Raw genomic sequence first — 14580 nt, forward strand, 5'->3', positions numbered from 1 at the left:
CCAAGGCTACTTAGCAAAAGCCCACTCTCGATATTCCACCCGCGGCACTAACATCTTTCCACATCCCTACCACCCACATCTCCGAAACAATTTCTCAGGAGTCACTGTACCAAAATAAGTTTGTCCCACATTTCCTAGTAGGCAAGTCCCCAAAACACCTTGCCTTTGCTTCGAGGCGCTTTCACTTCTATCATTTAATCCTCAGGAGAATTCTGGGGTGGGCAAGGGTTTGGCGCTAGACCAAATCTAGAGAGCAACAGCCTCTTTCTCACTCGGGGCCGGGACTGGGGTGAGGCGAGCGAGGCGCCCGCTCAGCGCGCAAAAACGAAGCGGGCGCTGGGCACCCGCGTGACCGTTAGAGTGAGCGCCCCCTTACATTTTGCGCCTTAGGAACCCCGCTCGTCTCACCCTCCTCCAGCCCTGTTTTTACCGCCACCCCTTCCTCAACACCTCCCGAAGTCACCGCAAGCTGAACCTCCGGGGCTGGCCCTCCCAGTCACAGCCCCAGGTCCCTGGGAGTCCACCTCTCGGAGGGCCCCCAGCAGGTGCCGCCGCCCACCCGCGCCTTCTCCGTGCTGGGGCTCCCGCCCACCAGCCCTCCCCGCCCATCCAACGGGAGTCCCGGGCCCGGGCCCGCCCCCGCCGCTCCTCCTCCCGGATACACCGCCCTCCCCGCCCCAGACGCTGTCCTCGCCGGGGGCTCTCTCGCCTGGGCGCCCCTTTACCTCCAGCCCTGGAACGGGGAGGGGCGCCCCGCTATCCCCGGCCAGGTAGGCAGTGAGCCCCTCCGCTTCCTCCCAATTCTCTGACCTCTTCGCCTTTCCCTTTCTCCGGCCCCGGGTGGCGAGGTTCCGAGGCCCGGCCCCACCGCCCGGCCCGGGCTTGTTTACTCACTCACCCTCCATCCCGAGCCGCAGGGACCTGCCGCTAGGACGCCTGCGCGCCGCGGCCCCGCCCTCGTGCCGCGGCTCCGCCCCGTGCCTTCGCCTGGCGCCTGCGCACTGCGACGTCCGCGCCCCCGCGAGTCGGACCACCTGGCTCCCATCTTCGCACCTCTGTCCGGTGGCACTAATACCCTGTACTCAGGAGTCTGAGAAGGTGTAGTCGGAGCCCGACGATTTTCATGGCGGCTCTGTCAGGAAACCGGAAGTCCTTGGGGAACGTCCCGGAGCCACTGATACCTTCTTAAAGATCTTACTCAGCGGTTGCACCGTGCCCACACGCTGACGACAAGCCGTATCTCACTCGAGCATTTGAAACCAACCTGGAACCACTTCATACTGATCCCTCACACCTACCAATACTTCCAAACACCCGTCTGTAGACTCTAAATTATTCTGATTTATTTACACCCAACTTCCCTATTTCTGTTAAAAGCTGTCGCAGCCACTTAGATTCAAATTAATAGCCTTTTATCAAAATATCTCCTCACAAGATACCTATAGGTTACAAGTGGAAAAATTGTAACTGCAGGAGAAAAATCTGGCGGACATCATCTTAACCAAGTGATCAGAGTTAACATCACTAGTGATAAGAGATATTAGGTACCTCTCAATATGCTCCAATGAGAAGAGCACAAAATCACTTCCATAGTATTCTTGAGAAAATGCATAGGCTGAATTTAATTATGAGGAAGCTTCAGGCAAATCCAAAATAAGAGGAAATCTACAAAATAATCAGTATCTTCAAAAATGTCAAGGGCATGAAAGACGGAAGGGTCCCAGATTGGAGGAGACTGAGGGCACACGGCAACTAAATGTAATGTGTGATCCTGGATTGAATCGTGGTCCAGAAAAAGGACACTAGTGGGGTAACTGATGAAATTGGAATAAGGTCTGTAGATTAGTTAGCAGTACTTCATCAGCTGTGAGTCCTGCTTTGGGCAATTGTACCTTATTTGAGGAAGTTGGTTGAGGGTATTCAGGAACTCTACCATCTGCAACGCTTCTATAAATCTTAAGTTATTTCAACATACAAAGTTAAGTAATTAAAATATAAATACAAAAATAACATTACCTTGACTTTGTCTCAAAACGTGTAATTACAAGAGCCTATAGTGTTTATTTTTTCATATAATAACTGAGGGAGGATTACAATTTTACACACAAGGCTATTCTGCCATAAAGGAGTTGAAAGGCTTGCCTTATACAGATAAAAACTTGCTTTGTCAGGTCTTAAATTCAGGTGTCTGGATTCCAGATTTAGTATTCTTTTCCTTATATCAGAAACTTTGACTTTGCTGTTTTTCTCTTGCTGCTATCCAATTAACTACCAAATTAAGGCAACTATTCCTTCATCCTTGACAATTTACAGTGATGTTCATTTCCATTTTCATTGCCTTCTGGATCAGTGGTTCTCAAATTTGGCTGACATTTAAATCACCTGGGGAGCTTTCATAACTACCAGTGCCTGCTTCCTACCTCCAGAGAGTCTGATTAATTGGTCTTAGGGTATTACCTGGGCTGCAAGAATTCTAAGAGCATCCTAGGTGACTCCACTGTGTAATCAAGTTTGAGAACCATTATACTACACAAATAACTGTTGGAACAAAGAATGTGGGTTAAAAAAGAGGAGAGGGAAACAGCTTTTAAAAAAGTGAGCTCTTTAAAGAGAGATGTTCCAAAGGCCTGAATGTCAGGACTGAGACTACAGAGGGATTTGGGTTCCATCACCTTATTATTGGCAATTAACATCATGGGAGTGGACAACATTGCTTCAGGAGGGCTTGCCAAGTGACAACAGGAGACATACCAAGAAATTTTGCAATAACAAAATTTGGTTATAGAAATATTTTGAAGTGGAAAGGAAGGAAGGTGAGGGGGGTTATGTCAAAGCTGTACATCAAAGTGTGAAGCTCATCTCAAGTTCCACCTCCTCACTAAGGCTTCCAAGGCCCCTTGGATCACCAGGTGTTTCAGTGCCCGTACCACATCACACTCACTGCCACGCTGGACACCTCTTTCATATACACCACCATACTTGGCATAGGACTAAACCCAGGGTTTAATAATCCTGTTTACTGGAGGATTATAAAAACAACTTTCCACATCACCAATAAGGGTGAAGTTCCTGGGGAAAATTTGTCAATTGGTTCCTCGTTGTGATGGGAGTTTCTCCTGAGACCAGGCTCTTTCTTAGCTGACTGTGGTCCATGAGACACTATCAGCCAATCTTTGTTTGGCCAGCTCTTTCTCTACAACTTTTTCTTTTCCAACCCTTCGGGTCTTTGTCCTATAAATTCGCAGAAAAGCCATTGGCAAGTGCCAGCAACTGGACCTTTGAAAAACAGAACCATCACCCCTGCCCCACTCCTCCCAGCCCTACCCCCAGGCAGTTAACAGGAGAAAGGAATGACTGTGTCACTCCTGGCTTCCAGTTGCTCATCTTGCTCTTACATTGGAGGCCTCTAGGGCTAAAAGGAACTGGACAAAGTGTGCTGAGTAGCCTAATAAAGCTGGTTCTTTTTCTGAAAGTTCCATATTGTAGAAAAATAAAATTATGTGTTTAATTTCTGAAACCTGATGCCTAATTTGCCTTGGCAGCCATTCTCCTGGGGTTGGCAGAGAGTCCAGCAACACTAGTATACTGATTAATACCAGCTCAACTTGCTCCCTGCAGAAGAAGAGCATTATTTACTTGACCATTTTCTTAAAGCTTTCTTAATTTGCACGTACTTTAACATGATCTTATTGACTTTAACATACTGTATCTCTGACCACTGGCCCCAGTGAAGGCTTAGGGAAGACTTCTGCTCTGTTCACTCATTCCCATCACGAAGTGAGATTTTTGTTTTAACCCAGTGATCAGAAATGACATGTCACATGTTCTCTTCCTTCTGTGGTGGTCAAGTTCTAAGTGTACTTTTGTACTCTGCTGGTCTTTGGACCACTGGTGGAAAAGGAAGAAGATGATGCTTTCCAGAATTTAAACAGAGCTCTCCTCCTCCCTCTCCATCTGCCTCTCTTCCTCTTTCCAGCCCCCTTTGTATGGTGACCCGTTGGCTCCTTCTGCCCCTCCCTTGTAGAGATCACAGAGATATCAAATAGCAATTCTCTGAGGAGACACAGGACTGAGGCAAGTTGGGCCCCAGACGGCCCCTGACAGGGAAGTATAAACACAGCTGTGGAGATGGGAGCAAACCATACTCCCTCCCCCTCCAGTTCCCACCCAGAAGCAGGGAAAGGCCACCCTGCTGTGCAGAAACAAACAGCAAAACAAAGTGAAGCGCAACCTAAAAGCCTGCGTGAAGGTCACCAGAAACTGGGGCTGCTGCCCAGGCCTCAGTGGGGCCAGCTTAAGTGCCAGACCCCTCCCCAAACACTTAGAGGCAAAGGCAGCTCCAAAGCAAGTTGAGGTCTGGACATTACTGAGCCTGGAAAACACGGTTTGGTTTTTGAAGCCTCTCCACTCCTGGACACTCTGTCCTCTGATCTCAAAACCCCAGCTTTCCGCCCCAGGTACTTAGCTCCTGACCCCTTGTTGCTGAGGGATCATAATAATGCATTCAATTCAGCAAGTAGGAACAGGCCCACAATAAACCCTTGTCCATGGCAGTTACAAATTAAAACTCTGAGTCTTCAAGCCAAAATACTAGAAAGGACCTCCTTAGCCTTTGTTAATTACAGAATAAATAATTCCAGCAGGAAGAGACTTTCTCTTTTGGTGATTACTTGAATGGGATTCATGCCTTGCTTTGCAAATACTCTCAAAGCTCCAGCCCAACAGCTAGGGTGGTGCTGCCCAGTTTTGCTCTCTTGGCACAGCTAATGCAGGGCCTTGATCCCATGGGACACGCCTTTGGCAAGGCCCTGCCTGGGAACTAGCCCTGATGGGGTGGACAGCTAATGAGCTATGCTTCCTTTCTGGCTATCAGGGTCCTCAGCTATAAAACTGCAGAACTAGAAAAATGGTTATAGCCTTCAAATACTGACCACTCAGCAAGTGCCTGGCATTGTGCGAAGTGCTATGAAGTCAGTAATATTTTTATCCTCTTTTACAGCTGAGGAAACTAGGGCTTAAAGAGATTCTGGAACTTGCCCAAGGTTACTCGGCTGGTGACTGACGTGGCCAGGGTTTGGACCCAGTCATTCTGACCCCCAAACCCATGTTCTGAACCACTCCACCCTATCTCCTCCTTTCTCTGAGGTCTTCTACCTCTGACATCATGATTCTGGATTTTATCCACGGCTTTCTGTTCTCACCACTGGTGCCAGAAGGAGAAACGTTTTTGGGACTCTACTCTGCAAGTTCAGAGGAAAAGTTTCTGAAAGACAAGGGGCTTCTTACTCCCTCTGTCTTAGAGATGCCAATCAAAGCTGAACACTCAGCAGACCCCCCGTATCAGCCGGGAACAGCCTGTGTGGAAGACAAACAAATCCTAGCCAGACAGGAAAGGGGAGTTCCCCTTGGTTTTGTGACTTCCCCTGCTCTCTTCCCTGGCTTATCATCAAGGTCCCACAATGCTGATGCTATGGCCCTCTGAACCCCACTGTAGCTAGGATTGGATACCAGGCTACAGAGACCCGAGACACTTTGGGAGCAAGCAAAGTATAATACATACATCTATAGATTATATTCATAACATTGTATGTACATAAAGGAGCAAAATAAATCACATTTACTTATAGATTTAACAAATTACCTTTAGCATTCAGCATTCACATAATCACTAGACATTGGACTGGGTGTGAACCTACATCATTCTCATGTAATCTTTGCAGGATGCCTGGGAGGTAGGCATTGTTATCTCCATTTTACAGAGAAGGACACTGAGGCTTAATATTGGCCATGGCCATGTGGCTAGTGAGTAGGAGAGATGGAATTCAAATCCAGGCTAGGACTGTCTGACTCCAAAGTCTGTATTCTGTTAAGTAGGAGTATTATGTAATGAAAAGAACAAAATTATAGAACTGGAAAGGATCTCAGAATATCTTGGAAATATAGTTGTCATAACTCTATGTGTTACACATTATGATAGTAACTACCATTTATCACTCTTTTACTAGTGCTAATGCATTGGACCAAATGCTTTACATGTATTATCTCTACTACTCAGTGAGACACATGCAAGTAACCTCATTTTGCAGGTAAGAAAACAAGCTCAGAAGAGCTAACTAATTGCAAAGGGTCACATACAGTTAAGTAAGCGATGGGAGCTGGGATTCAAACTCAAGTCTGCTTAACTTCAAAGTGTGTGCTCTTAACCACTAAGCTGACAGAAATAGTAATAATAATAATAGACATTGACTATGAGCCAAGTACTGCTCTCAGTGCTTTAAATCTTATCTTATAGATATTATTATCTCCATTTTACAGGTGAGGAAAAATTAGTTTTTATAGTATTACTTAAGCCCACATTACAGATACCACACAGGTTAAACACACGAGTATCACATTTTCTTAACATATGTTGGATCTTGCTATGACCTAGAAAATGATTTATTTCATAACATCATGGTGTTTTTTCATTGTCCATCTACTGCATTAAGGTCTTGGGGAAACGATGTGAAAAGAACCTGTCTCTAGGTGAAGCAAGCATAGTCAAGGGAGGGGTCGTCCTGATTGGGGAAGGCCCCTGTGCTAAGAGGAGCCCTGTTTGGTTGCCCTTTCCTATTTCATTCTGTCTAGCCGGCTGACTACCATCAGGTATTGTGGAGCAGGGGTTAAGTGCTCAGCTTCAGCATCAGGAAGACCTGAGTATCTGTATTAGTTACATGATCTTGGACAATTTACTGAACATTTCTGATCCTCAGCTTCCTCATCTGTAAAGTGGGTTACTATGGTACCTAATTTAATAGGGTTTTGTGAGTTTTAAATGAAACAGTTTGTATGAAGTGCTGAGCATATTGCCTAGCACCCTCAGGGCATTCTCTGTTATACAACATCCAGTCTCCAGGGACCCTGGGAGGGGACAGAAGGGCTCTGGGGTGGTTTCAAAGGACAGTCCTCAGGAATGGTGGAAGGGTGGAAGCAATCCTCGCATCTGGCATTGGGTCCTGACAGCAATCGTGAGTCAGTCCCAGGTGCCGAGGGACCAGCAGTGTTCTCAGCACTGTGTGCTGGCTGTGTGCTGTGGTCACTTGGCCACGGTCCTCTTCAGTCATGCTGTCTGAACATCGTTCTTGTAAAGCTGGCCTAGGTTCTTTTTAGAAAAACAGCCTCTACTATGCGATGTCATGGTCCAGCCTGGGTCAGGGAAGTGGGGAGACACTGTGTGCACATAGTTGGGTGAAGCAGGATCTTATTTCTGGAGGGGTCATTCTAGTCCTAGAAGAAACTCTCTATTCTTCTCCCCTCCTTTCCAGACCCAGTAGGGAATTAATATTCTAATTTAGAGTGAGATGGAGGTAACAAATCATAATGGTTAAGACATGAAGCTTAGCATCAAGCAGTTCTGGGTTCAAAACCGGACTCTGCCAATTAACTCTAGTACCTTTGGCAAATCACTCATGCTTCCCCATTTCACCCATGGACAAGATAATTCTGATGGTAAGGTGGAAAGGTTTTAAGAAACACTTGCAAAGCACTCAGCACACATGTCAGAAAACACACTATATACTGTTTCAATAAATGATAGCTACTATTAAGTTGATGAGGGATATGACTTGACCAGTTTCTCTGTTGGTGGGGGTGGTGTTTTTTATCAAATTGGGAGTCAAAGTTTTCTCTAACAACCATTCTTCCTTCTGAGAGGCGGTCAAGCTCCTCATACTAAATACGCCATCATTCTGGAGATGAGGAGACTGGCGAGAGATGGAGTAGTTATGTTCCTACCCCTTGGTCTTGCCTCCCTTAGCTGGCTCTCTGGATGCGGCACTTCTGGTTCTCCCTGCTGCCTCCTTGCCCTCTAAAGAAGTCTGTCTCCTCTCACCAGCTTGGAAGGATCAGCCCCTCCCAGGCAGGACTTGTTTTTCTGACCCTGACTCTCTCCCATGTCTTCCCCTGTGCTGTGCTTTTTATTTTACAGACAGCTGGAGACAAGGCCAGCATGTGTGACTGTCTCCACACTGCATGGATTCTAATTCTAGGATGCTCTGCATGTAATTTCACCACGTAGGAGGCCTTCAGTGCTTCTTATTTCCCCCTATGTTGTTCTGGATTTGAAGTCAATCTAGGTTTGGGCCAGAAAGTTCACCTGGGCCCAAACCATATTCCACTCTCCCCAAGGACTAGGGGTTGGAGTAGAATAAGGGAGTGTGTAGGGAACTTAAAAACCAGACTCCACTGGATAGAAGAAAAAAAAGATGAAAGACAATACTATACTACAGTTAAAAGGAAAGAGCCATATCTATATATGGTATTATGGAAAGATACCTGAGACATACTATTAAGTCACTAAACAGCAGGGGTATTAAATCCCATTTATGCTTTTTTTTTAGTCCAAATAAGTAGGGTGGTGAGAAAGGAAATGGGGCATAAAGCTTTCTGTGCTTAAAATTTTGCAATAAGTATATATTTGGAATTAAAAAGTATATTTTTATAGAAAAAAATTATATATTTTAAGGCAGAAGTAGGTTTAGAAAGGGAAGGTAAGGGCCCCCATGGGTAGAAAATGGAACTTCCCATGAAAGAACCAGGCTCTGTGTCCCTAATGAAGACCTTCTCTGTCCTCTTGCTACAGAACAAGGGACTATTTTCTCTGGAAACTTGGAAGAGTAAAGTGAGGTCTTTAGACCTCGTTCAGCCCCGAAGGACAACAACCATAGCTGATTTCCAGTTACCAGGATAACTCTATGGGGGTCAATGAACTAGCCAAACATTCAACTGGTAAGGAAAAGTGGGAAAAGGAAAATGAGGGGGAGAGAAAATTCCCAGATTCTCCAAGGGAAGATTTGGACTCCCAAGTTTAGGAATGACTACAAGCTCTCCTTTGGAGGTCTCCACATCAGGATGCAAACTTAACCCTACTTCTAGGCTAAAAATAACACTTTTCCCAGGTCATCTATATTTTCCCTTTGATTCTAAGGTCATTTTATACATGAAACTGTTGAGCTCCAGAGATATGAAATGATCTGCCCAAGGTCACACAGCAAATCAGAGGCAGGATCTGCCTTCAGAATCCTAACCAATGTTTGTTTTTATCAATAATACCATACTGACCTATTTAAAGTCAAACATTTTCTTTTGTCAGCTGTAATCTTGACCCCATCCCCAGTCCTGACTCACAGTGGATTCAGGTGCTTCTGGCCTCAGCCCAGTGGAAATGGTTCATTTTGCTTTCTGCCACTCTCTTCCTCCTCCAATCTTATCACCCAGATATGTCTCTTGACCCTGTTTCCTTTTTGAAGGGCAATCACTGGTGGGAGGGAAGGTTTGGATTTGGTCCCTGGACTGAAGTAGCTCTGAGGCTGCCTGGCTCTTTTCTGCAAAAGGTGACTCTCACCAGAAGGGTTTGGGGACTCATGCCAAGTGGGCAGGGATGCTTTCTCCCTCTGGATGCTTTGTTAATGCAACCTCTTGACCCTAGCTATGGAGGAGGACAAGGTTATCAGTGGCCATGATTCAAGAGTCTAAGCCCCGGAGATGATGATTTGAAGAGAGATCATGGAAGATAATTTGTGGGGCAGAAATCAATAAACTGGGACAGCAGCTGAGTCCGAGGGTCAGTGTCTGGGAATAATTTAGGAAGGGAAGTTCAGTGCTGACAGCTGTGTCTGGAGTTGAATGTCACGGCCAAACCAGCTCCTGGGCTGCTTGTCTGCTTCAGGCTAATGAAGCTCTGGCTCAGGCAGGACTCAGAGACAGCTGCAGTGTGGCAGAAGTCATGGCCCCTGTGGCCCCAGGCTCAGCCTTGCTGTTTCCCAGCAGTGTGACCTTAGACTAGTCCTTAGGAAAGGAGAAAAGGAGACTAGTATCTGCTGAGTGACGGCAATGTCCTTTAACGTATGTCATCCTCACTACAGTTTAATGAGGAGGGTAATGTCCTTATTTCACATGGGAGGAAACAGAATTCATGAAGGTAACTTAAGTCATTCCACACTATATATATATATATAGTGGGAAGATAGAAGCAGAACTCAAGACTTTATGAACTGAAGTTCTGAGCTCCTTCTCCAGAGTTTCAACTTCTTGCTCTGTAAAAACGGGATAATAAAGTACCCACCTCATGAATGCACACATTGTAGGTTCTAAAAACCCATCCCTTCTCACGACATCGGTCCTGAAGAGTTGTGGCCACCTTCTTCCTGGGAACTGCATAGTCTTATTTTTGCCCCTCCTCTCAACAGGGTTTGTGGGTCTAGGCTCTAGGACGTGCCTCAAAGGGAAGGTACTTAGACTTTGATTTCCCCTCTACCCTTAATCCCAGGCTTTCTTCCGACTCCGGAGGGCCAGTTCCCTCTCCTCCCCGTTTTGGCCAGCGGCTGACATCAATGGGTGTTCCCTGGGAAAGGGAACTCTTGAGCCCAGCTCCTGGCGCCCCTTCCCCCACCGCCCAGGACAGCGCCAAACCCCTTAGATCCTGCGGCGTAGAGAGGCCCTCTGCGCTCCCAGACCCTCCCTCTTCTCCAGGTCCCCGAGAGCAGCTCCTATCCACCCCTTCCCCACTACCCCGCCGCGAAAGAGAAAGGGCGACTAGAAACCAGGGAGAGGATGCTTGGAGCCCCGGGCGAGTCCTGGGCGCCACGCGGCCGAGCCCAGGAAATGGAACCCCGTGCTGGGGTTACGAGGGGAGCTGTCCAGCCCCGCAGGGTGAGCTAGAAGGAAGGGTGCGCCAACGCCGACCAGGCGGAGGCAGCGGCGGGCGCCAGGGCCGGGTGGGGCAGCGACTCCCCCTCCAGCGCGCCAGCCCCGGGCGTCGCCCCCGCCCCCCACGTGGCCGCAGCCGTCCCAGCCCCTGCGAGGAAACGGCGCGGCTTCCTGCGGCTGGGGCTGGGGATATAGGCGCCCCCGCCCGGGCCGGCTCAGCGCCGCCGCTCCTCCCCGCCTGCTGGCCGCGCGATGGCCTCGCTCCGGGCAGAGCGCGCCGGCGGCAGCCCGTGGCTCCCTGCAATCCGCGCGGGGCGACCAGCGGCGCTCCGCCTCCTCCTCCTGCTGGGCGGTGAGCGCAGCGCCGGGTCCCGGGCGGGAGTCGCGGGAGGCTCTGGAGGCTAGAGGGGCTGGACGGCGAGGCCCGAATGGGCCCCCGGGTGCGGGGGCGGACAGTGCTCTCCTCCGGACAGTCCCTGGCCCCATCTCAGTGAGGTCACAGCTCGGGCTGCTTCCCACTTGGGGAAAACTGGGGTGCTGGGGCCCCGCGGAGTGGTCTGGAGGGGTCTGGGGCCAGCGAGGAGGCACGGGATTTGAGGGTCCGGATGTGAGTGGGACGTTGCTTGAATTTAGCAGAATCTGTTCTGTTTCCATGAATACATCAATCTTCCCCAAGGATATATCTATCTTCTGGGCACTGGGGCACTCTGTGGGGCCTGGATTATTCCTCTTCCTCTTCTAAAAGTAGCCCTGATTTCCACGGGCCTCAGCTTCCACCCACACAACCCCTCCAGACTTCACTGCCCGGACCCCTGCCATCCCATCTGCCTCTCCCATTTCTGCCCGCAGCTGTTCTGAAGTCCCAGGAGTCCCTGGCTCAGCTTCTTCCCACCCCAGGTAGCATGGAGTCCGAAGGTGAGTACCCTGAGGCTGTGGAAGGGTACTAGGGCAAGGAGGAGAGCCAGGGCTGTAGAGAAGGGTCCGTTTCTCACTACTGACATCCTGCTGATCTCCTCTGTTCTCCTTTGGGACTTCTTGTGGTCTGTCTTCCTCTCATCCCACAAAGCCCCCACCCAGCGCTGTTTGAGCTGGACCACCCCACAGGTGGTTTACAAGATCCCAGAAAAAGTGTATGTGGAAGCTCATGTCAGGCTGGGAAGTGTTGTGCACGTGGAAGGCATTAACATTTTTCTGATCTAGAACTCTCATCAGTTAGGAGTATCTTCATTGGGAAACTTTCTGAGGCTCTCCTGGCAGCTACCATGTTTGAAGACAGGAACAGTGTTCCTACCGGGGCCAAAGGGCTTGGAGAGGGGTCGGGTGTGGTCAATGCGCAGCGTCTGTGCCCACAGGGAAAACGGTGGAGAAGAACTATGAGGCAAATGTCAATTTTTGCTGGGAAGAATATAAGATTAAAATGGACTCTATCAAAAAGGATTGGTGCGACTGGGCCATGATTAGCAGGTAGGGGCCGTGCTGGAGGGTGGTGGGGCCAGAGGTGGGGCCTGCTCCTTGTGGGTGGACCTTGAGTGAGTGTGGGGCACTCTCTCTCTGGGCCCAACCCCTTCCTCACTCTAGTCCTCTCCTGCCCCCAGGCCTTATAGCAACCTTCAGAATTGCTTGGAGCAGAAGGCAGAAATGTTTCATCTGGGATTCCCCAATCCCTGGGCAGAACGGATCATCTTTGAGACTCACCAGATCCACTTTGCCAACTGCTCCCTGGTGCAACCCACCTTCTCAGACCCCCCAGAGGATGTGCTCTTGGCCATGATCATAGCCCCCATCTGCCTTATCCCCTTCCTTGTCACCCTTGTGGTGTGGAGGAGTAAAGACAATGAAGCCCAGGCCTAGGGTGGCATGAGCTTCTCTTGGCAGTCTTTTACTCCTTTCCTCCTCCACCACCAGGTCTCTCTCCTCCCCTTCCTGTCTCCTCTTCTCACTTGCCTACCACAGATCCCTGGACTGATGGAAAGGGAAGCCTGGTGGGGCCATGGCACAAGTCTGGAATATTCCAAATAAAATTATTTTTGGTACCATCTCCCCCGTCACAATGGGGCCTGTGTCCTTCCCAGAGTCTCTGCCATTCCCACAGACCCTCAGCTCTGGACAGCAGAGCTGAAAGAATCTGGATAGCCTCACTGTTTTGTTCACTTAGGTAAGTGAACCCCACTAACCCCCCACCTCAAACCTGAAGGCCACACCCCTACACTCCTTCCTCCCAAGGCAGGGCCTTTCCGGCCCCTATCCAAACCCAGCTAACTCTAGGAAACAAGCAGGAAGAGACTCCCTTCCGGTCTGGACAACAGCTGGGGAGGTGAGGGGGGAGGGGTAAGGGAGAAATCTCTGCTGTGACTCCCACAAGAAGGAAGAGGGACCGCCCAGGAGCCCTGAATTTTCCCCTTTTCATGCCTCAGTTTACTCCTAGGGCCTGACAATAGGAACCATGATCTGACCAACAGGAGTCCATCCCTAAGAACTTCAGAACTGAGGGCAAAGGCTGCAAGGACTTCTTCTACTAGGTTCACCACAGGACTCCCCCTTCCATGTCCCTGGCCCGTGTCCTACATTGTCCTGGACCCTGGGGGTGTGGCTTACAGTCTGACAGCACACTGCCCTCTGGTGTCCACTAAAGCCAACAACCAGAAGATGTACATAATCTGGAAAAAGCTCAAAGCTGAGGAGACTGGACCTGGGATCAAATAACTGTCATTTCCATAGCAAGCACTAGTTCTTAGCTGGACCCTTCTGTTAGCTTTCTGAGTCGTACCGATACTCCCTTAAGACACCTTGCCACTTTCTAGGGACACACTGAGCCTCTGCAACTCACCATTATTGTATATGGACACTCCTATGTGTTCCCTGGACAGTGAGGCCCAGTTCTTACCAGGAGAACTTCATCTCCAGTTCTCCCTGGGACAATCCTGCCAGGTCCTCATACAGAGAAGAACTATGTACTAAAATACTAGAGAAGAACTTTGTTCTACATAAAGAAACCTGTTTATTCCCTGTGGCACCTGAAGCTTGTTCAGAGGTTTTCCTTCCATCCTTGTTGAAATATCTTCCTCCCTGCATAAATGCATATCCATTTCCTGGGATGTATCTATCTATTCCGTAGATGTATACCTGTTTGCTTCCTGGAACATGTTTATTCATTGTCTGAGACAAACTATTCCTGTCTCTCAGGACACACATCTATCTCTCTAAGTACATACCTGTAGGATATTTTGATTTTTCACCTGAGATAAATATTTTTTCTGTTTCCATGAATACATCTATCTTCCCCAAGAATATATCTATCTTATTCTTGGCCCATATTTGCCTTCATGCATTTTACTAATATACAGCAACATCATGCTGGTATAAGACACTGTATATGGTATATTGTGTTGGAAAGATAAATAAAGCTTGGTTTCTGCTCTCAATTGCTTCCATCTATTAGGGGAGCTGATGTACACAAATAAAAACAATGCAGTGTGGTGAGAATTATGAAGGGGTACAAAACAAATGTTATCTGAGTGAAAGGAAGAAGGGGTCACATCTATCTGAGGTGTGATCACAGGAAATGAGGTCAGAGGATGGTGATTGTGGAGTTGACACATGACTAGGCCTTAGATGGAGTGGGTTCCCCTAGAGTAGAATAGAAAGGGAGGTGAGTTAGGAAATTATTGCAATAATCCTGACCTGAGAAAATGAGAACATGGACCAAAGGAGTGGTGAATGGGGAAATGGAAAGTAATTAAGTAGGAGAGATGATTAAAAACGGGAGGGAACAAGCAGGACTTTGGATATGAAGAAAGGGAAGGAGAGAAGAGGTTAGAACTGACTCAGGCTTTGAACTTGAGTTACTAGGACAATGATGGAAGTAACAATAGAAAATGGCCATTAGGAGGAGGA

The 14580-nt window shown here is 48.4% G+C and overlaps 2 protein-coding genes and 1 long non-coding RNA gene across 13 annotated transcripts in view; 2 read left to right on the forward strand and 1 right to left on the reverse strand.

Annotated features, from left to right (window-relative positions):
• The window catches only part of EZH1 (enhancer of zeste 1 polycomb repressive complex 2 subunit), a 25691-nt gene extending 24655 nt beyond the window's left edge, over positions 1–1036 (reverse strand). For 4 of the 10 annotated variants that reach the window (XM_057501512.1, XM_057501513.1, XM_057501508.1 and 1 more), the window contains exon 1: positions 811–919. The gene's annotated coding sequence lies outside the window, so the exon portion shown is untranslated. Of the gene's footprint in view, positions 1–725 lie in introns of all 10 variants that reach the window. The other 6 variants (XM_057501514.1, XM_057501515.1, XM_036882994.2 and 3 more) reach the window with 3 other exon arrangements.
• Positions 654–3517, forward strand: LOC118911234 (uncharacterized). The gene is made up of 2 exons (XR_005024369.2): positions 654–770; positions 918–3517. It is a non-coding gene; the product is annotated as an uncharacterized LOC118911234 (long non-coding RNA).
• Positions 3518–10355: 6838 nt separating this feature from the next.
• On the forward strand, positions 10356–12724 carry RAMP2 (receptor activity modifying protein 2). 2 transcript variants are annotated; one of them, XM_057501518.1, is made up of 4 exons: positions 10356–10689; positions 11536–11601; positions 12039–12150; positions 12282–12724. In XM_057501518.1, exons 1-4 carry the CDS (start codon positions 10371–10373, stop codon positions 12535–12537), a joined length of 753 nt encoding a protein of 250 aa, XP_057357501.1. In that variant the 5' UTR covers positions 10356–10370; the 3' UTR covers positions 12538–12724. The 2 variants fall into 2 exon arrangements, with proteins under 2 accessions (XP_057357501.1, XP_036739153.1); XM_036883258.2 differs by lacking the exon at positions 10356–10689 and adding an exon at positions 10859–11038.
• Positions 12725–14580: the final 1856 nt, after the last annotated feature.

The sequence above is a fragment of the Manis pentadactyla genome, chromosome 4, assembly GCF_030020395.1.
Source record: "Manis pentadactyla isolate mManPen7 chromosome 4, mManPen7.hap1, whole genome shotgun sequence".
Lineage (NCBI taxonomy): Eukaryota > Metazoa > Chordata > Mammalia > Pholidota > Manidae > Manis > Manis pentadactyla.

What these genes read in the sequence shown, in the direction of transcription:
- RAMP2 (XM_057501518.1), top strand. Translation starts at nt 10,371, where the DNA reads ATGGGTGTTCCCTGGGAAAGGGAACTCTTGAGCCCAGCTCCTGGCGCC. An exon ending in AGGTAGCATGGAGTCCGAAG is followed by an intron (nt 11,602 to 12,038) that starts GTGAGTACCCTG and finishes CTGTGCCCACAG; the next exon opens with GGAAAACGGTGGAGAAGAAC. An exon ending in GACTGGGCCATGATTAGCAG is followed by an intron (nt 12,151 to 12,281) that starts GTAGGGGCCGTG and finishes TCCTGCCCCCAG; the next exon opens with GCCTTATAGCAACCTTCAGA.